General features: G+C 33.3%; 1 protein-coding gene across 4 annotated transcripts in view; it reads left to right on the top strand.

Moving 5' to 3' along the window:
* Positions 1–24007, top strand: part of CABCOCO1 (ciliary associated calcium binding coiled-coil 1) — a 155123-nt gene that overhangs the window by 61182 nt on the left and 69934 nt on the right. For 3 of the 4 annotated variants that reach the window (XM_079138548.1, XM_079138547.1, XM_079138546.1), the window contains one exon: positions 1071–1143. In XM_079138548.1, coding sequence (XP_078994674.1) covers positions 1071–1143 — 73 coding nt within the window. Of the gene's footprint in view, positions 1–1070; positions 1144–11497; positions 11639–24007 lie in introns of those variants that run through there. The other variant, XM_079138549.1, reaches the window with a different exon arrangement.

The following is a 24007-nucleotide window of genomic DNA, read 5'->3' as shown; positions in this document are numbered from 1 at the left end:
AATATAACTCAAAGAGACCCAGCTGCCTGAGGATTTCTTCATTGATTCCAAATGAATTGAAACTTTGATCCATTACAGCATTCAGGAGAAGACATTATTATACATGCTCTGTAGCTACATTTCACAAATGTTAATTTCTCAGTTATATTAAAATCAATTTTCTTAAATAGCAAAAGGCACCAGAGTGAAAGAGAAACCACTAAGACAATTTTTTGTTCTTGGGCATTTTGCTTTAATATGAGTCTATTAATTTTCCCAACCAGCAGGAAGAGAATTAGAAAAATTCAAATATTATCACAAACAGGATATTAGAAGTCAGACCTTCAGTATATTTTTAACTCTCAATAATACATTGCTAAGCTCTTTACATTTACTAGAAATATTTATTTTCAGAATCTCTTATTCTTTGACTCTTTGTAGTTTTTATACACTGACCACCTAGTTTCCAGGAGGAAAAAAGGAAATGATCCGTCTTAAATTTATTCCACCCTTTGATGTGTGACTAAATATTCTACAGGAAAGTTGGACATGTTCTAAATGGATTTCGGCTCATGTCGCATCATTTTTCAGGTGTTATTGGAGATTAATTTAATCTTGAAACAGTTTGAGACTGTAAGAAGAAGTAATTGATATGGAAGTAGATTACAGAATTCAGTGCCATTCATACCAGAGCAAATTGACTCTATTTTGGAGCAAAACAGCAAATAATGTGAAATTTAGGGTTATTTAGGGATAGTACATTATCTGGTTTTAAGCTAGGAATTACTAAGATGCAATCTAATTGCTCCCTTATCCCGAACCTATCCAATCATCACAGATTGATTTACTGACACTATTCTAGGTACCGTGTTATATTGTCAATATCTCAAAAAATTAAATTTCTTTCTTAGCATTTCTAGACAATTTATTTTGAAATAAAAGAGGTGGATAACTTTATATTAGAATTTAATATCTTTAGTTTTAGTTTAGTTTTATCAGCACAAACATATTTTTAGTAAAATGCCTTTATGTGTTTTCTTTTTTTCCCTGAAATAAATTTATCATAGTTGCACATCTATTTTGTATTTCAGCTTGTTTCAACACTACAGGCTATATGAGTTTCTGTTCTTCTCTACCAGGGAAGAAATTGTGATAGGAACTGAGGTAAGTAATTTATCTAGATGGAACCAATTAAGCTGAATCACTTAATGCATGCTGATCAGCATCTGGATCTTTAACCGCTTAAAGCAACTTCTTGTCAAGATTATTCAAGTGTTAATATAACCAAGTAGTAGTTTGCAAAAAGAATAATTGTATAAAGTGAGCTTTGGATTAAGGAAATAAGCTGTCTTTCGGCATTAGAAGCATTGTTAATCATATATACTTTAAGAATTTATGGATTATTTGACAAAGCTAAATTGAATATGGTATGTATATCTTCATACAAATAAAAATCAGGAAAAGTGAAATAAATTAATCCCGTCAAATTTCTTCTATTTTCATACTTAGTCTACTCAATTTTTAAGACCTAATTCAAATTTCACTTCCTCACTGATGCAAACTTGTCTTAATTACATCATATCTCAAACAAAGGGTTTATAAAAACTCTTTAATCACAGTCTATGATTATATTTCAATTAGTCTCTTTCTTCCTGCTGAATTTTGGCTGCTCTTACATAATGAGTACATAAATATGCACTATTGTATAGTTTTCTAATTATTTCCTGTGGGTTGATATAGTCAACACAGTTCAACATAATCTTCCCGGAAGCAAAGATCATTTGCTGGTTTTTCTTTGACATGTGACAGCCTAGAGTACAATACAGGACACAGTAGTCCTTCAGTTAATGCCATATTGTTTATTTAATGGCAGTGCATGGAAGTTCTACAAGAAACAATCTACCAAGGGACACTTTTAAACAGCCTTAGGAGACTAAAGTGCCATAAAAAGTGCTTTCTGTAGATTCCCAATTACCTTAAGAGTCTTCATTGTGTCTTAGACATGGGAATGATCATAATAAGAAATAAATAGTAAATCATAGGTTATTCACATTACCTTTATAACTTTCCTGATATGAAGCACCAGATGGAATGTGCCAACTATTCTGTCTTACCAAATGTTGTTATTCTGGAATTTATATTCTTGGAACCATCATGTGATCCAGCAATCCCACTGCTGAGTATATATCCAAAGGAAATGAAATTGGTGTGTCAGGGAGACATTTGCCCTCCTCTGATTATTGTGGTTCTATTTACAATAGCCAAGAAATGAAGACAACAGAAGTGCCCATCTACTGATTAATGGTACATGTACACAATAGAATACTGTACAGTGATAAATATCACTTGCAACAAAATGGATGGAACTCAAGATTATTATATTAAGTGAAATAAAGCAGGCATAGTAAGACAAGTGCTGCAGGATCTTATTCATATGTGGAATCTAAAAAGGCTGACATTATAGAAGGAATTGGTGGTTACCAGAGGCTAGGGAGAGTAGGGAAGAAGAAAAGATAGGGAAAGGCCGATCAATGGGTACTTAAGTTGCACTTTAGTGGGAGCAATAAGTTCTGGTGTGCTATTTCAAAATAGGGTGACTATAGATAATATACTTTGTATTTCAAAAATTAGAAGAAAAGATTTAAAAGTTTTCATTCTAAAGAATTGATAAATGTTTGATGAGATATATGTAATCTGATTTAAACATTACACTTTATGGTATATATATGTATCAAAATATCACATTATCCCAATAATATATATGATTTTTATGTTTTTATGTATCAGTTAAAAATTAATTTTTAAAAAAATAATAAAATTCATTACAAACAGAAATACTGTAAAACAAATACTTAAAGCTGTTCTTAAGGCATAAAGTTATTACAAATTAAAAGTGAAAGAAATAAATGTGTATGTGAAGGGATAGTAAAATAGGACAGGTCAATTATTAGATCATTCTAAATAAATATTGAGTATATAACACAGCAAAATTTTGTCAAGTTTCAAATACACAATGACAATAGCAAAAAATGGAGAGGAAGGTAAATCAGTAGAATTATAAAATTCTGGTATTATTTGAGAAAAGTGTTCATTTATACATAATTAATAAGTCAGGGACACATATTATAATCTCTTTTGTAAGCGATGAATAAATGATAAATGTTAAACTAATAAAGGAGGAAAATAGAATGATAAAGTGCTAAATTTAAAATATGAAATTATATAACGATGAGAAACATATGGAGGAAAATATTTTTAATTGTGAAATTAACCACTTACCTTTTTGTTAAAAATTTGATGAGAGAGCCCATAGGTAAAACTTCTTTTTAAGCATAACTGAGTTTAGGAAAAAGAAAAAATATGTAAAGAAAAATAATAATTTGGAGAAAACACTTAAAAATCAATATAAGAAGGCTAAAAATATTTTATACATCAATGGTTCCTGTGATAAAATAAGAAAAAGTGAAACAAGATAACAGAGACATGGGTAAAGAAAATGAACTGTCCTTAAACAGATAAAAAATATTCAGCCTTAATGACCGATGTGTTTAACGGCTTAGTCCCTACTGTGGGGATTGTGAAGTGATGGAACCTTTAAGACTGGGCATAGTGTGAAATCTTCAAGACATGGACCCATACCTTGAAGGGACAATGGGACCCTGGTCCCCTCCTAGCTCTCCCTTTTCTTTCCTGGTGAAAGAAAAAGTGAACACTTTTGCTCAATGACATGCTGCTGCCTCACCATTTGCCCAAAAGCAGTGAGGCCAAGTAATCATGGAGTAGAAGCTCTAAAACTACGACATAGTACAGAGCTATAGTATCAAAAACAATATGGTGTTGGTACCTAAACAGACATGAAGACCAGGGTACAGAATAGAAGAAGACACAGAGACAAACCCACATAACAACCAACAATTATCTCATACTAGACAAAGATGCCATAAACAAACATATATTGGAGAAAAGAGAGCCTCTTCAACAAATGGTGCTGGGAAAACTGAAAATCCATATGTAACAAAACTCCTAAAGCACAAGAAGTAAAATCAAGATCAATAAATCAATAAATGGAATGGTATCAAACTAAAACGTTTCTTCACAGCAAAAAAAAAAAAAAAAAAAAAAAAAATCAAGAATGTGAAAAAAGAGCCTACAAAATAGGAGAAAAATCTTTGCCACCTGCACCTTAGATAGATCATTAATCTCCAGGATATATAAAGAACTCAAAAAAAAAAACACCAAAAAACAAATAACCTAATTAATAAATGGGCAAAGGAACTTCACACTTCACAGTAGAGGAAATATGGTCAACAAATATACAAAAAGATGGTCAACATCACTAACAATCAGAGAAATGAAAATTAAAACTACACTGAGATTTCATCTCACTCCAGTCAGAATGAAAATTATCATGAATACAAGCAATAATAAATGTTGGTCAGGATTTGGGGAAAAGATACACACATACATTGCTGGTGGGACTGCAAATTGGTGCAAACACTCTGGAAAGCAGCATGGAGATTCCTCAGAAAACTTAGAATGGAGCCACATTGACCCAATTATCCCACTCCTCGGGTATATACCTGAAGAACTTAAAATCAGCTTACTGTAGTAACACAGCAACATCAACGTTTATAGCAGCTCAATTCACTATAGCTAAACTATGGAACCAACCTTGGCGCCCTTTAACAGATGAATGGATAAAGAAAATGTTGTATACTACACAATGGAATATTGATTAGCCATAAAGAGGAATGAAATTCTGGCATTTGTCGATAAATGGATGAAACTGGAGAATATCATGCTAAGCAAAATAAGCCAATCCCCCAAATCCAAAGGTCAGATATTCTCTCTGATATTCAGATGCTGACTCACAACAGGAGGGAGTGGTGGTGGGGGGTTCACCTGATTGAACAGGGAGGAGTGGGTGTAAGGAAGTGGAGATGGGGATGGATAAGACAGTAGAAAGCATAAGTCATAACCTTCCTATGTTCATATGTGAATACATGATCAGTGTCCACATCATGTACAACAACAAAAATGGGAAATTATACTCTATGTATGTATGATATATCAAAATACATTCTACTGTCAAGTGTAACTATAAAGAACAAACAAAAAAATAAAACTGTAAGACAAAATAAATCTTTTCTTTTTCTAAGTTTATTATCCCAGGTATTTTTTTCTTAAGGGCCATTCTTTTGCAGTGACGGAAAACTGAATAACAAAGAACTGCAATTGGGGCTGGGGTTGTGGCTCCATGGTAGAGTGTATATATATATATATATATATATGTGCATATATATATATATATGTATGTATATATATATAAAAGAACTGCAAATAAAAGAAGAAATTATTTTTCAATTACAAGATTGGCTAATTGTAAAAAGAGTAACACCTTAATTTAGTATGATACAAGAAAATGTGAGAGGTTAAATTAGTAAGAGGTTAAACTTAAAGCCACTTTAAAGTGGCAAAGTCTATTAATTTTTTAAAATGTGAATATATTTTGTGCTGAAGTATAAAAACTGTCATTGTAGACATAGTATTCATATTATATAAAACTAGTTAATTCTGAATATTCATCCAAGAATGATTTATAATAGCTAAAAATTGCAGAAGATAAGTCAGAAGGGAAATGGTTAAATAAAATGAATCTTGTCACACTTAAAAAAACTTTGAAGTCATCAGAAGGAATATAGTAGATTCTTGGGTATGGTTACATTAATATCCCTAGTGATTATTATTGATTTAAAAAGTGTTAAAGTAAAACCATATGAATAGTGTCCTCATTCATTATTTAAAAGCAGATAAACATGAAAATGTATAGATATGTAAGTGAGAGTAAAAGAACAAGAAGTATTCTTAGTAACTATTAGTGTGGTTTACTTTTGGGTAATGGAGTAGAAGTAGGAGTTGGATAGGATGTGAAAAGGGACATTTTATTCTGTCTATTTAAGATTTATGTTAGACTTTTACAATGTGATTGTCTTCATGTATTCCTTGTTCAAGAATAAAATTGTTCCCTAGTTCATTCCTGAGAAGTATTGAGGCACATTTTGAAAATTAAGTGCAGGTATATAAACACTCTTACCACTAACATATTGACAGATAGACATCAGTCAGAGAGACATTTTCTGGATTTTTAAAAGATAAAGGCTGAACAGAAAAAAAAAAAAAGTAGGTGAATTCTCAATCCATAAAATTAAATACTTTACAAGTGTGTTGGTATGATATTTAAATTTTCAGAACAAATCAGGTTTAGTCGAAAAGTCATTTATAGAGTAAAAATCTGGTGTTGTACTATTACATCCCAAATTTTCCCCAGGAAAATAAAATTGATATCATGAATTATGTATATATATCCATTTTTAAAATATTTATTCAGTTTAATTTCACCGAAGTGACAATACATCTTGGATCATGTATACTCTTGAAGGTTATATTTTGTATATATATACGTATGTATTTAAACACATGCACACATAAATACATATTTGCACTTGGTATTTTAAAATCTCACAAGATTTAATCTATTTTAATAATTTCCCAATTTCAAAAATGTGATACAAAGGTATAGTTTTATTTCTAAACATTTACGCCAGTATGCCTGAGATGTTGCAGAATTTTACTCTTATGATGTGGATATTTTCTTGCAGCTCTCCTTTGCACAACGCCAGGGGGCACCATTCACATCATGTTCCCTGTGATTAATGGTGTTGGGCATTATACAGCCTGTGCCCTGTTTTCACAAGCAGTGCTGTACCAGGATCTGATTATTATAAACATGGTAGACTAGAAAGATATTTAAAGAGAATCATAAATATACAATAAGTGGTTACCTTGCCTAGAGTCAGACTTTGGCAGCCTTTTATAACCCAAAATAATACCACTTAAGGTCAGCAAATATTGGAAATTCAGACCTCTCTCAAATCAGTGAATGCCAACTGTATATAATTTCATGTTCTGAACACTCACTCTCAAAGCAAATGCAAGAGAAAGAAAATGTTTCTTTGTTTTTTGTTTTTGGGGTGTGGTTTTTTTCTTTTCTTTGCTTTTTTTTTTTTTTTTTTTTTTTTGTCCCTTATTTTGAAATTCACACTGATTATGAGTGTTAATGACACTGTACTTAAAAATTGTTAGCTTTTGGGAAGACAACCACCAGATGAAAACATAAATTTTATTTCCTTTCTTTAAACTATAAAGTTATGATGTCCTAAATAAACAAAATCTGAAACTTATGTAAACATTCACCCTTTTAAGGAAAAAAAAGCAGTAAAAACAACATTGCATGTCTGATCATATTTTGGAAAGGAAGAAAGCAACTGAAGCATAGCTACAAAGATACCTTTTTTCACTTCAGTTTACCCTTGAGATGTACCTATCAAAATAATCTAAACTTATCCAGATGATGTTTTTAATCTTGAAAAAGGCTTTTTTCTTGTTGGATGATCCTATTAGCAAACTGCTGGAAGGAAAAATCATACAGGGCATAATTTGTGGTTTGACCTACTCACATTGGGTGTTGCTAAAGAAAATCAATCAGAAGTTGTTGTGTTAAAATAACTCTATCTGCTCTACCTGGCATGTGTGACTAACTGACTTTAGAATCTATCATTTAAAGAAAATGGTTGATGCTTCAGTGTACAATTTATCAAACTTCACTCTAGCCCTTTCTCTTCAAAGCATAGAAAAATAATCATCCTTCTCTAAATATAAATCTTTTAAGAGAAATTTGAGGAATCTGTCTCCAGCAAAACAATTGATAAATGGCAGGAACGTAATTTAAAGATGGTTTCCATCACAGATCACATGGCAACTCAGCTCTTAAGCCTGTCACTCAAGTGTTTCCAGCTGTTGTCCCACTAGCATCAATCTCAGCTCTTCTGTGACCCATTCTCTGATTGAACTAGGTTGGTATTCTCATAATTATAGTCTTCCTACTTACTTCTGTTTGGTAGTATGAGGCTCTTCCTACTTCTAGAAACACTCTTCAACATCTTTTGCCTGTCTAAACCTATTAATCCTTCAAAGCTCAATTTGAGGGACATTACTCTTGAAGAAGAAAAGGAAGGAAGGAAGGGGGAGGATGGGAGGAAGGGAAGAAGGGAAGTTCCTCTAACATTACTTTTTATTTCCTCAGCATTAAATACCTTGTTCAAGAACACTGTCATCATGCACTTTCTAAGAAAATGATTTCAAATTATAGACCTACATCTCATACGACTCATATAGTTGTGTGAGATCAGAGTAACTATTATTGTTTCTCATATTTTTATCTGAATAGGAACTATATACATTTACTTCGCATTTGATAACTTTTACTAAGTCAATTCATGTAAAAAGAAAGTTTTAATTTATTGAAGAAACTACATTTGAAATATATTATTTTAGCATACAGTCTGATAAACCTAAATCAATGTTTGTTATTAATTATTAAGACCATTACCAAGAAATTAAAAGCTGATATAAGACTGAATGCATGAATCATTTTTAATTATGGAGAAATTATTTTAAATGGGCCACCTTGGAAAATTCTGACTAAAGTCTATTAGAAGTCAATACTCCAAAATAACAAGCCACTAATATTTTTTACTACATTATAATTTAAAAATTCTATTTTGAGGGAGGAAGCCATTGTAGACAAATTACAAATCCACACTCAAATAAAATTTTCAGTGCAGATATCAGAAAAGGCATAATAGTATTAATGTTTTATATAATAGTATCTTCCAAATTAATAAGAAAAAGTTCCTAATGAAAAACTTAACAAATCCTGTTTCCAAAGAAGATATATAAATAGCCAGTAAACCTACACAAATATTTTTTTGACCTTTGTAGTACTCAAATAGATTCAATTAAAATAAAATTATCAGATTCTCAAAATTTAAAATGGTAGGATACTGTCCCTCGTGAGAGTGTGGGAACTGGCACTCCTGTGTTTCCAGAGAATAGTTTGGCAAGACATTGAATTTGTAAATGTGTTTACCTTCTGAGTCAACACTTGTACTTCATTCTGTTTATCTCAAGTAGATAATCAGAAAATGGAAAAAAATATGAATGCATATATTTGACCACAATAAACTGCAAATGATTTAAATGCCTGTCATTAGAAGGAAGTTTCAAATTTTGTGGTTCTTGTACATAATCCTGTCATTATGAAAAGTACTCTTATAATGTTTTATCTGTATCTATTATTTGTACTACATTAATTACATGATAAAACAGGTTACTAGATACATCTATTGTGATTGCAGTTTATAGTTTTATATTACATTATGTACACATACATAGAGAATAGGTCCTGAAGGACATACATCAAACTGTTATCAGTGATCACCTGATATTGGTAGTGTACCAAATGAGCTTTGCTTTTCCTTTACACTTGTCTATTATGCCCTGAAATTATTTTTAGCAATCAACATGTAGCTCTTTTTTGAGAGCAAAGGTTTAAACTACTAGACTTTTACTTCATTCCCTTTTATTTTCCAGATTCAGCATTATTTCTTTTTTTCTTGCTTATTTAACTTTAAAAGATTGCATAACATTATGAAAATGTCTGTTTTATTTTGAAGAGATGCATTTCATGTTTATGTGATTAGGCAATGTTCTTTTTCCCTGAAGCAAAGGTTCTATTGCAAATGAAGATTTAATTGTTACTTGAGTATGAGCATCTTAATATTCATGAGTTATATAAATCACATACAAAAATATGTCCAGGGTGATAAGAATAAGACCTAGAAAACAAGGACTCTAGCTACAGAGATTTACCCTACTATTTAAAATACTATCTGACCAAGAGATGACAGGATGTAGGGAGATAAACACTGTTTAAGAAAAGTCAACTTGTCTTCCTTCTGTGATTTCATACCCACAAAATCCATTAAAAATCCAAGCTTCTAGTTTAAATATAACATACTCTTTTCAGTGTTTTTTAGGTGTTTAAGTCCAGACTTGCCTAAGGTAGACTATGTCTGGTTCAACAACACACATTAAAAATAAACATTTTTATATAAAATTGTGATTAGACGACAGTAATCTTGATTTTCCAGGGACAGAAGCCCTGTAGAAGAAAAGATTCAGGAGCAACATAATAACTATCTTTAAAAGTACTTTCTTCTTAAAAAAAAAAAAAAAAAAAAAAAACTATCTTCTAAAGTACTGTCAAGACAAAAAAGAGCTTGCACAACTCCCAAATGACAAACCAGTGAATCTTCTAGAGGAGGATTTTGACTAAATAATTGCAATCACTTTCTAAATAATAAAAGTATCCACCCAAAAGGGAAGGGAAGAAATGTGGAAGGATAGGGTCTCTCTTTCATAGTATAGACTCTCAGCCAAGGTCCTGGCAAACAGAAGGCACACCAGAAGGCACTTAATAAATTTGTATTAAATGAATTGAGATAATGTTATATCTTCATTGAATATGTGTCAAGTTCAGCAATATGATTCTTGTGGAATAATATTTTGTAAAGTGGTTTTACAAATCAGATGGAAATTGAGCTAGATGATCTATTAGTGTGTGACCATCTAACCCAGGTATTTCTAGGATTTTCTAGGACAATTCCAATTTATTTCGTCCTCTTGTTCCCATGAGTATGCTTTCAAATGTTCTTTTCATCATCAAAGTCCATAATTTATGATAAACCTATCTTACTCTGGGTAGCATAACTAATAAAATGACAAAGTGGATTCCTTTCTGCAGGCTAGAAATCATGTTGGACTGCTGCAGTTGAAATGGATAGAGAAATATAGTTGTTTATAACTTGGAAGTCATTTACCATAAATATATAGCTGGCTCTATTTTGGTGAATGCAGATTTACATGTTAATAAATGTACTCAAATTTAAGTCAACCAAGACTCTATAGTTGTATTAGTTACTTTCTTTGAAAAGATTTTGGTCACAGCTCTATATAATTGGGCCACATACCAATGTTTCCATAGTGTTCCAGTTTGATTACTAGGCCACCCTTAAGGCGTGGTGAGTGTTTGACAGATGGCTGAGAATATGCAAGTAAGTATGCATTGTGCAGAAAGCATGCAAGTGAAGAGTCAATCAAGAGAGAATAAACATGCTTAGAAAGAGGCCACCTTATTGGTATTCTGACTACAGAATTGGACAACTTTCTATGCTAATTGTGCAGCTGCATCAGCATCATTGACATTATAGGAGTGAAGAGGGGCGAAAACAACAAAGTCCTCTGTAGCAAAATAGCTGTGTGCTTGATCAAGTAAATAATATAAGGGTAGAGGAGATAGAGGGTTTTTTTTTTTTTTCTTTTTAAGTTGCATATATCTTCTGTTTGCCTGTGGCACTAATGACCATAGCAGAAGTAGCAAGTTTAACTGATGAATATGGAGTTTCACAGTTCCCATTGCACAGCTTTTGGACTAATGAGAATGTGAATGGAAGTCTCAGCCTACTTTCATGTATTTTGAGATCTGCATGCTTGGTACATACAGTATCATACACATATGCTAGTGCTAGTGGAGATATTCATTCTCTCTCTCTAACAGAGGAAGAAACAAAATGGTAGATCATCAATCATTCAAGGAATTTTTTTCTGCCTTATTCAATACATAATAAATAATTAAGGACTTTCAGCTAAAGATATGAAATATTTTCAATGGGAAGAAAAGACACATGCAGCTAACTAATGAACACAGATATTTTGCTTCATTTAAAGAGTGAAAAATCTTCCTTGAATTATGTTTCCTTCAATAAAAAGCAAAGTATATTAAGTAAATATTATGTATTAATATTTATATTATGGAGCAACTCATTTGTCTTCTATGAAGTCCTTCCTGACTTCCAAATCATGCTGAGGGTGACCATGTTCCCTCCACAGACCATTGTCTGTCCGTCTGTCTGTCTGTCTGTCTCTCTCTCTCTCTCTTTCTCTCTCTCTCTCTCTCTCCCTCTCTCTCTCTCTCTCTCTCTCTCTCTCTCTCTCTCTCTCTCTCTCTCTCTCTCACACACACACACACACACACACACACTGATTCTTAGTAGTTTGAGGGAAAAAGTGATTTTTTTACTTTATATCTTCAAAGTTAAAAAAAGTTAGCCCAACCCAGTGATTATACATAGGATGTCACAAAGAGATCTGAGTATGTCCCTATCTAGGTTTTCCAAGTTTTGAAAACATATTCCCAAATTCTTTAATGCTTCTCCCCTAAAGAAGTACAGCTTAATTTCCCTTTCCTTGAAAGTGGGCTGGACTTAGTGTCTTCCTTGTAAGTGAGTATATCATGGCAGAAGTATCAACTGCCATCTCCAAGATTAGTCTGTGAAGAAATGGTGGTCTCCCTCTTGGTTGCTCTCTGATGTGGCCCCCTTGAATCATTTCCACTGGGAGATGGATGCCAGCTACTGGGTCATGAGGACACTGATAAGCTTCTGGCCCAGTGGGGAGGGCTGGGGCTCTCCCAGTCGCTGTGTGAGCCGAGCCTTGAGAGGGCTGCCTGCCTGCCTGATTGCACACCTCAAAAGACCCTGAGGGAGCACCACCCAAACAAACCACTCTCAGCTTCCTGCACACAATCCTGTGTTTCTAAATGTTTGTTGTTTTAAGCAGCCAAGTTCGGGATGATTTGTTCCATGGTAACAGATAACTAATACATCTTTCACTCAAAACAGCAGCTGAAATCTCTCTTTTCCCTGTATTTCAGGCACCTCCCAAATGCTCATTTTGCATTATTTAATTTTCTGTCCCCCCTGTGTCTGGCTGCTCCTGCATAACCCTCATGGGCCTTTTTCTACTGCTTGTCATTCTCAGAGAAACTTCTGGAATTCCAGTTTTTAAAAAATCTTATTCTCCACTGCAAGTGGCTTATATCTCAAACCATTGCACACAATAGGCCCTCAATAAATATCTCTTCATAGCTTAACAAAATACCCATTTCTTCTGACTTGTGCAAATAAAAATCATTCACTTGAAAAATATTTTCTTAACAACTCAGGCTAAAGTTATAGGGAGAAGTGCTTAAGTGTTTGAAGCTAAACCTTGTATAAGGAAGACTTGCTACTACTAATAACTATAACATTTCCTCTAGTGCCTGAGCAAAGCAGATCGTGGGCTCAGTGAATGCCTTTACTGAGGAACAAGACTAAGCATACATTTCAACTCCACATGGCAAAGCTGCAGTGCAGTGAAAGCCCAACAAGTACTTTACCATAAGGTTCAACATCACTACCTGAATGAATTTTCAGGTCTAGGTGTTTCTTGTAATCTCCAGGTCAGTGTCTGTTGTCCGCTGATTATCAAGATATTTACTGAGCAAATGACTGTGCCTAGCAGCATTCTAAGTATTCTGGGGACTTACTGTCAATCAGTAAGTTCATATAAAAAAATACTACCTCTACTATTATCATGTGACACTGATGTGCAAAACACAGTTGCTTATAACAATTACAACCTTCACAAGAGAAACAGACATTAATTTAGACATAATTACAAAGTAGGAATTATAAAGTAAAAATACAGGTTACTAGAAAGAATCTGTCTCTGATCAGGGATCAGTGCATCAAGGTAGCCTCCTCTGAGCTAGTTATCTTTGGGGAGAGTACAAGGAATAACATGCTTACTAGGCAAGTGCACAGCAAAGAGACTTATTTGAGCATTTACTATATGCTAGGTTCTATCCAGGCACTTTAATTATCAACATATGTACCTTTAGGAGGTAGGCACCACATTAACCACATTTTAAAGACATTTTAACCCCAGACAGATGTCCACATGCTTAACTACTGTCCCAAATTCCCAATGCCAAGGCTTTGATTTAATCCTTAAGTACCAAAGAGAGCCTTGAATGAAGGATTCTGTTTAGAGCACTTTTAAGTTGAGCAGCATGTAATAATATCACTTACCCTCAGAAGTTTCAAAAGTTAAAACTTGACATAAGATATAGTTTAGCTTTATTACCTTCAAAACATGTACTCTTAAAAAAATTAAGTATGATATAAATAACACTGAAGCAAAGTTATTTTAAGTATTCATCACTTTTACAACCCTTTCAATTTGTTTATGTTTTCTACCCAAGAACTTCATGATGTTCTCTTTTATATAACAAATACTGCTAACTTAATATGTATGTTTCAGTTTATATATGGTTTATGAAAATGGACACTGTACATATATTAAATTACAGCCAAAATTGAGAAAAGAGAAGAGAAAGTACTTCATTATTCTTTGTTAAATAATGAATGTTTTTGAAATAATGTGATCATTAAATGCAAATGAGTATAACTCTGTTATAAATGTAAATTTTTCAAAACTTAAAATGTTCCTTAAGATAAACTCTTTGGCTGAAGTCCTGAATATTTAATTGCTCTGTTTTCACAAAATGAATGCAGTTACCTATTCAACATAATTAGTTATCTGGGCAAAAACAATTATACTTGAACATAGCTTTTTTCCAGATACATTTTAAATAACATAAATAATCCTACATTGACTATTGGCCTATTGCTTGGGTATCTTCTGTTTGCCCCTCCAGATTCCTTTCTACCCTTTTCTACCTTGCTGTGTACTTCAGGAGGTCAATGTGTAGGGAAGCCAGCAAAGGCTGCCCTACCCTCTGGCCTCCAGCTGGGCCATTGGGGAACATGGACAGCACAAGAGTGAGGCAGAAGTGGTTTCACTCCCAGCTCCCCCCGGTGGGTCACTGCCTGCTGGGTGGTCCTCTGTAGAAGGTTAAGGTTCCTGTCCTTTTTATGCAACCCATTTCTCTGTATTCCAGAAACTGCTCCTTTCCTTATTCTTAGTCCCAGAAATGAGAAGAGATGGAATGCTGCACCATCATTTGTTACTTCCTCCAAAAACAATCTACACCTTTGCAAAGGGTCCCTTTATTGAAACCTGCTCAACTAATGAGCTTCAGAATGTTATTTTCTCTGAGAACTTTGACTTTATAGTCACTGATACCAGGAACGGCTTCAGAGAACTGACCTCCTAGATGGAATCCTGAATTGGTTGTTTCTATATGTCTGTGGTACTCAAATAATTTCTTGGGCAGAAATGGAGAAGCTGGAATGGAACACTTAAAAAAGTGATTTGAGAATTGATTCAAGAAAAGGATGAAGTAGATGGGTTGAGTGGGTCAAATGTGTTGATGTGGGTGCACTCACTCATGGTTGTGGACTTGAGAATGTGACCAGAGCACTAGGAGTAGAATCAATAGTTGCTAAGCTGGCTGACTGAAGGTTGAATTCAGTAGTGTCCTAGAGTCAATTAGGTTGATGTGCCAGAACTTCCCTGGCATAATGCAGAGGAAAAATTGTGATGGCTTAGGGAGAGGAAATCATGTACCATCTGTTTAGCTATTTCCTAACCATTACCCCTGGGAGTGTCCAGAAGAAACATTTTCTCCATCAAGACGTTAAGATCAGTAGCCACCTCTGTAGTGATTGACTTCAGAGCAGGAGAAAGAGATGCTTGGGACCACATTTGGGATGAAGAGCATGCTGAAGACAGCAATCCACACCATCCCATTGATCCCATTGAAGTGTTTATACTTTTTTTTTTTTTTTTTGAAATGAGAGTTTGAATTCAGGGGTACTTACCCACTGCGCTACATCCCCAGCCCTTTTCATTTTTAATTTTGAGGCAGGTCTAGCTAAGTTGCTTATAGCCTCACTAAATTGCTGAGGGTGGCTTTGAACTTGTGATCCTCCTGCCTCAGCCTCCTAGGCCTCTGGGATTACAGGCGCATGCCACCGCACCCCGTTGTTTATGCTTTCTTAAATTGCTATGTGAAGTTTTAATATTAGTGAGAACAAGTACTGCAATGGAATACTTTTTAAAGAAACTATCTATAAAATCTACACTGCTCACTAATGCTTCAATGAATGTACTCTATATTTGATTTTTTTTTTTTTAAGTTGGAGTATGACTTCAAGTCTGGCACAAGGTGAACATGAAAGATGAAACACGAACCTGATTCAAAGGAAGACACTCCCTCCTCACTTAGTTGTTGGATTATCATTGACAGTTTTCCTAATCTCTGTGAAACTCAGTTTCTTCATCTACAAAATGAAGGGAATAATGTCTGTCTCACATCATTTCAAGGATAAACAAGACAGAGTCTGGCATGGGACAGTGACTCAATTAAAAAAGCAAATTGAATTTGCTTTGGACAGTCCTCATAACACTTGCAACCTAGTGCCACAGACAGTGAACTTGGGTCAGAATTCCTATCTACTTATTTCATTTTATAACTTTCATGGCTGACATAGGCACATACCAGATGCTGTGAGGGGTGGAATGAATGAGTGAATGTGTGTTGCCAGGATGAAATGAAGTGGTCACTTTATGACTTATCTTCCTTTCCTTTCCTCTACCTGTGTTTAAATTCCATCTCTCTCTATACTTCCTTTATACTCAGGGGAAAATTACTAAATCTCACTAAGCTGTAGGTTTCTTCTCTTTAACATCCACATAACACCTCTCCCTTAGTCCAATTGGGTTTCTATAGCAAAATTATCATAATCTGGGAGATGAAGAAACAACAGAAATTTATTACTCACAGTCCCAGAGGCTGGAAATATAAGATCAAGACAACTGAAAACTCATTATCTAGTAAGGGCTCCCTCTGTGCCTCATAGATGGTACCTTCTTGAGGTGACTTCATTTGGTGGAAGGGGAAGACACACTCCCTTGGGCTCCTTTTGTAAGGGCACTAATATCATCCAGCTTAATCATCTTCCAAAGACCCTATCTCTTAACACCACACATTGGGGATTAGATTTTAACATATACATTTTGGGGAGGCATAAACATTGAGACCATAACAACCTTCTAGTCTCATTGGAGTACTGTAAGAAATAAATTAGCAAATAGTTAAAATATCTGGAAAATAGAAAGTACTCCATAAATTTCACTTCCCTTCACCTTTGTCTCTTTGGTGTTTCTAGAACCAAACACATTATAGGCACAGAAGTGAGTGCTGTACATGATGGACTATGCATGAAGTTCTAATTTTGAAAACTCATACTCTATTCATTCCTTTTATAAAACTCCTAAGTATTAGATTACTTCTCATGGGATTGCAAAATATTTTTATGCCTTTTATGGTTAAAATGCTCTAAGAATTTGGAAGAGTTCCCACCTCGGATACTGCAATAAATCTAAAATGAATAGATGTGGAAAATATTTAACATTCAACAGTTAAATTTTGAATAGGAGAGATATATAGTTAATTTTATTTCTTATTTCTGTGCATCATAAAAGAGACAGTTTGTATAGGTTACTTAAATGAGGTTCCCCTAATCATTTCTAATGTGATACATCAACTCAAGTGTCACCCATAGACTCTTCTTAGCATACACACATATTGTTTGACTTTACTTGAAATAAACAAAAAGCTTAAAATTAGATTACTGCTTAAGAACAGAGTCATTAAATTAAAGTAAGGCCAGAGATTTGGAATTAAGGCAATTTAAGAGAGTCACCTTTCATTAAATCATGACTGCATTGTTTGGATTGTTTTATTAGCTTTACGCCATAATCATACAACCTCAGTTAAAAATCTCACAGTAAATGCATATTGCTTTGACACAAATTTACAAAAACCTTGCCTTCAAAAAAATTTATTTTATGAGTTATAAGAAATCTATAACCACTAAATCACTAAAAACAAAAGACAAAAGTAGATTTTTAAAAGTTGTCTAAATCATTATTATCCTGACTTCCTTTTTTCAAATAGGAAGAAAAAAATGTATACCTGTTGACAACAAGTCAATGCTAATTCCCCTAATTTCTCTCATTATTCTTAAAATTCTAGTACTATATCACTATCTAAAATGTAAGAATGTTAAACTGATTTCAGGGGGGAAGCTTTATTTATGGCATTTTTTGTGTTGAGCAGCTTTAGTTTTTCAAGAAACACGTTTTTTGGATTAAAAGAAATATTTGTGGTACCCTAAGCTCCAATGACTGTTTAAAAATTATAAAATGAATTAAGAAAGGGATGGACATGAATTAAAGCATGAATGACTTCATAAGATAAGCATTTTACATAATTTGTAAATTTAAATTTTTGTTGCCTCAAAATGCAGACAGAATGGTTTAAGAACATAATGCATTTATTTGCCAAAAACAGGAAAAAAATTACCTAATTACCATTTTAAGTAATTTTTGCAGTGAGCTTTATTTGTGTATATTGTCAATGGAAATTTTTAGTTCTAACCACAGATTCAAACTCTAATACACTATTGTGATTGGAGGCATGCGATGCTGGATTAATGTCTGTGTGTGTGTGTGTGTGTGTGTGTGTGTGTGTGTGTGTGTGTCCGTCTGTGTGTAGAGACATTGATACGGAGACAATAATAATAGCTTCATTATAGTAATTTATTTTAAAGAGCCCTTAGAGTTAACTGGAGAAATCCTAATTTTCTATTGAACGCAGTTTGGATCCTAAAGCAGTTGTGATGCTATTTCTATTTCTAGAATATGAAGTAAACACAAAAATATTTTTACTTCTCAAAATAGTGGAAATATGTTAACAATAAAGCATAAAATATACAAATATATAATTTCATATTTTTCAAATATGAAACTACTTCATTCAAAAAATAATCATACTGGCCCATCTGCTTCCAGCTCTGATAGTGTATCTTAAAATAGACTATAGTTTAATCAAGAACAAATAGAGAAGTTGGTACTCTTTTTCAAAATCCATCAGAAGGTTTGGAGGTCTTCCAAGACAGTCATGACTTAAGTTAGAATCTCAGAGAGAAGTGAGGACTTTTGATATGGGCCTAATATTTGTGTACTGCTTTATCCCTTGGGGCATTTGTTCAGTTTCAGGAGTTATGATGCAAGACATTAAGAAGCATGCAGAGGATCACCCCTAAGAAAGAGAAGCCAATAGAACATTTTGCAATTTCCTGAGAATGGAAAACGAAAATTATAGTACAGCATACCAAAGCAGCCAGGATCAAGTACACAAGATGTCAAGATGCACAGAAGTGAGTTGGACACACCATTCCAGGCATTATTCTTTAGCCCCAGCAAGCAAATGATTCACTGTGCAGAGCATCTTTATAGCAGAGTGAAGATTCTGGCAGTTTTAGAGTGCCAGGGACATAAAAAGATTAAGAAATTAAGAAGAGTCCTTATTGGTTGAGACTCTGTAGTGGTACATCCTAAGAATCACAGGTATTCTTAGCTTTACATAGTTTGAAAAACAGTCCCAAATAAGCCCAATCCATGTTTGGATTGAGGTGATCTGTTCCTACTCCTGCTTATCTGGAGGAAGATAACAAGCAGCGGGGCAATTTCATATGGTGACATATGTGTGTAATGGGCTCCAAAAGAGGAAAAGGGAAAGAAAAATATTTGAAGAATGGTGGTGAATTTTTAATCGAGTTTCATGAAAACTATAAGCAAGCTCACAGATCCAGGAGGCCCAACAAACTCCAAACATGAGATGCATGATGAAAACTAAACCGTCATACATCATTGTCAAATTGCTAAAAGCCAATGATAAAGAGAAATCTTAAAAATAGCCAGAAAATCAAAACACATTATCTTTGTCCCACACAGGAACAAAGATAAGAATGAGAGTGGAGTTTTTATTGGAAATAGTGCAAGCCAAAAGACAGTGGAACATTGAAAGAAAATAAACAGTCTACCTAGAATTCTATATCCAATGAAGACATTTTAAGAAAATGCAGGTGGGATGAATACTTTTCCAGATGTACAAAAGTGTAAAAATTCATCATCAGCAGACCTGCACTAGAAGAAATATTAAAGGAAGTACTCAGGCAGAGGAAAACAATGACAGTTGGAAATGTGTATCCCCACAAAGGAATGAAACCACCAGAAATGATAAACATGTGAGTCCATATAAGATAAATTTTAAGTAATAAAAATTTTTACAATAATCATGCAAAGCAAAAATAAATGTGTGATTAGATTTATAACATAGAAACTTAAATATATGACAATGGGGAGTACAAATGCCAAGAAAAGAGAGATAGAAGTATAAGGTTTTGCACATGAAGTGGTATAATATGATTTAGGGTAGACTGGAATGAATTAAGAATGCATGATATGAATCCTAAGTCAATTGTCCAAAACTTATAGATAATAAACAAGCAGAGGAGGTAAAGTGAAATAAAACTATGTTCAATTAATCCAAAAGAAGGCAGGAAAAGAGAACAAAGGACATACGTGACAAATATAAATAGTAAAATGGTAGATTTAAATCAACTATATCAATTATCACATTAAATGAAAATATTAATCAAACCAAATCAATTATCACATTAAACATAATGACCCATATAATATTCAAAAGTCATTAGATTGCCAAAAATATGACCCAACTACATGATGCCTACAAGAAATACACCATAAATACAAGGACACAAACAGATTAAAAGTTAAAAATAAAAAATACATGCACCATGTCAATAACAATCAAAAGAATATTAGGCACAGTAGATGTCAGAGCAAAGACCATCTAAAACATAGAAAGCATGTTGTTTGATCAGAATGGGATTGTTAGAAGTTAGTAGTAGAAAAATCTTTCAAATGCGTATGAACTAAATAACACATTTCTTAATACCAATTGATAAAAAGAAAAAAATAATTAAAAGTGTTTTGAAATGGGATGAAAAATGATAAAACAAAATACTAAAACTTTTTATGATAAAGCACAATCAATATTTACAGGGAATTCATAGTGCTAAGCAAACATTCTTAAATTTCCGACTTCTACACTTCATCCTTAAGAAACTAGGAAAGAAAAGATTAAATACAAATTAAGCAGAAGAAAAACTAAAGAACAAAAACCAATTTGTAGAATAGAGTCTTTTTTTAAAAAAAAATCATAAAATTGATAAATCTTTATCAATACTGAGCATAAAAAAGAGAGAAGTCATAATTACCAATATCATCAATGAGAGAAATGACATCATTAAAATTTCTACAACTATAGAAAGGATAATACGTTATTTTCATTGTTAGAAACTGTGCAAGGTCTTTGATTTTACTTACTTTATGATTTATTCACTGTTTTATGGAATCTGGCAGGAAATTTAGACCTTAGAGTCAGGGACAAAGTTAGAGAATAAAAAACAAAATGCCAAATCAAACTTAATAAAATATAAGGAAGAAAATAAATGAAGTAGGAATAGAAATTAACAAAATAGAAAATGTAGCAATAGAGAAAATTAACAAAGCTATGAGGTGACTTTAAGAAAAAACAAACAGTAAGAATTTAAGAATAAAAACAGAGATGGCAGAAAATACAATGTCAGTAATAAATTGAGATATCTCTAAAGATAATATAGGTATTAAAAGATAAGAGCATATGAAAAATACTGTGTCTACATTTTCATACTACAAAAAAGCAATAAAACTTGGAAAAGTCTAATAGCTCCATATAAAAATATTAGTTAAAACATTTGAAGGGTGGGGGATATAGTTCAGTGGTAGAACAGCTGCCTAGCATGTACAAGGACCTGGGTTCAATCCCCAATACCAAAAAAAAAAATAAAATAAAATAAAATTTTAAATATTTTCCACGTGGAAACTTCTAAACCCATAATGCTTGGTATTTAGGAAAGAAACGAATCTTATATAAACTTTTCCATTTTAGAAAAAGATCAACATTATTGTAATACTAAAGCCTGATGAAGACATTCTATTAAAGGAAAATTTGACATCTTTTTAAGTGAAATGCTCCAAAATCAAATCTAACAATATATAAGAAGATAGTAAGCCACTACCAATTAAGTTTGTATTAAGAAAGCAAGGTTTATTTAGTATTTGAGAATCAATCAATGCAACTAACCACAGTGTTAGAAATCATATGGTTTTCTCATTAAAAGTAGAATAATCCTTTCCTAAATCTGTTAGCAAACCTGTAATAGAGGGAAAATTCTTTAATGTGATAAAGAATTAAAAAGTAATTACAGGGCTGAGGATGTGGCTCAGTGGTAGAGTGCTTGCCTGGAAAGCATGAGCTTGGGTCCAATCCGAAGCATCAAAAAAAAAAAAAAAAAAAAATGTAATTACAAACACCACCACCAAATGTTATAATCGATGGTCAAATATTGATGCCTTTCCTCCTGAGAATGGGGATGAGGATGTCTGCTGTCATTGCTCCTACTTAAAATACACTGGCAATCATAGTCAGGATATATTAAACAGAAAAAAATGGGAATTATAAAAATAGAAAAGCCAGATTTAAAAATTCTCCTTTCTCACATTTGACATGATGATGTATGTAAAATACAACAGAATCTACACAAACATGATTGGAACTTAAGAAAAAATTTGCAAGATTATTGAACAAATAAAATGACCAATACATAACAATTTTTTTTCTATACACTGACGTGAGGCAATCAGAAAAATCAAACAATGAAATAACCACATTTACTACAGCATCAAAAACCAAGATATCTAACTGAAAATGTGTGAAGCATATATATGTGAAAGACTATAAAACATAATTGTGCAAAATTGAACATATACTTGACAATCTGGTTTTTAAACATATTAAAAATTTTTGCAAAAGCTAAGACAATCTTGAAGAGCAAAACTGGAGGGTTTATGTCACTGTGTATCAAGAGTTATAGTAATTTTAAAACTTCATAGTAATTTTAAAACTGTAGTTTACATTGGCTTAAATATAGACAAATTGATCCCTGAAAGAGAATAAAAAAGAACAGAAATAGACTTACACAGGTATTAAATTTGTGACAAAGGTGACTATAGTATGAAGGGGAAAATGTAATTTTTTAATAAATAATTAAAGATCAAAAGAATGTTCCATGTGAAAAATAATGAATCTGGACCCTCACACCACAATGGAAACAAAGATGATTCAGATGAATGAAAGATCTGAACATGAAGGCAAACTACTTCAGCTTATAGAAGACAGCATAGAGAGGAACCTTTACAGCCTTAAACAGAGAAAGGCCATAAAAGAAAAAGTTGACAAGCTGTACTACATTCATAGTAAGGATTTCTTTTAAACAAAAGATACCATGAAGAAGACAAAATTGAGCAATCGAGAGAAAATATTTGCCATAAAAATGTATGTGACAGAAGCCATATCCATATAAAGAACTACAAATCAGTAAGATATGAGACAGATAAACCAATATTTAGAAAAATGAGTAAAAACTTGAACATGCACTTCACAAAAGAGGATGACCAAATGAAAGTCTATGTTCAGCTTTGTTAACTCTTATTATAAATGTGCCCCCTCCCCAAAAAAATCATGCTTTGAATGCTCGGTTCACAGCTGGTGGCACTATTGGAAGGGGATGGAAATTTAGATGAAAGAGGTGAGGTGGTCATTGGGGATGTGCCTTGAGGGGATATTTTGTCCCTGGCCCCTCTCTCTCCCTTTTTCTTCTTGGTTGCCATGAGGTGAGCAGTTTTTCTCTACCACATGCTTCCACTATGAGGCAGTACTTTGTCACAGGCCTAAAAGCAACTGGACCAAATAAAGCCTTTGAAACTGTGAGCCAAAAAAAGTCTTTCCTTCCAATAAGCTGGTGGTCTCAGGTATTTTGCTGCAGTGATAGAAAGCGGATTAACACATTGATCATCAAGAAAATGCAAACAAAATCAACTGGAAGTTGAGTCCTCTCTACCCACAAGTACTCTCTTCACATAACTATCTGGACTTTTCATTAAACAGTGCTTGGATCCCAAAAGTGAGGCTCAGAACAGCAGTATAACTCCAAACACACTGCATTGGTTAAAGCAGTCACACATCTAGGATTCAAGGGGAGCAAGAAATCAACCCCACCTCTCAATGGGTTAAGTGATGGAATTTGTAGTCATTCATATCCATGGTATCATCCCACCTTCCTTAAATGTATGCTTGTCCAAACTAGCTCTATCATCAAGTTAATTTCAAATCCTTCTCTCTTTTATAAATTATTAACCCTCTAAACTGAAAATAGCTCCTCCATTTCCCCCTGTGAACTTTCATTTCATCTTAACCTTTCTTAGGGCACTTTTAACTTTCAACCTTGAATTATTTATATAAATCTTG

This window comes from Sciurus vulgaris (assembly GCF_902686455.1).
Source record: "Sciurus vulgaris genome assembly, chromosome: 4".
Taxonomy (NCBI): Eukaryota; Metazoa; Chordata; class Mammalia; order Rodentia; family Sciuridae; genus Sciurus; species Sciurus vulgaris.
The sequence above is the reverse complement of the archived record's forward strand: the minus strand, read 5'-3'. Positions and strand labels throughout refer to the sequence as shown.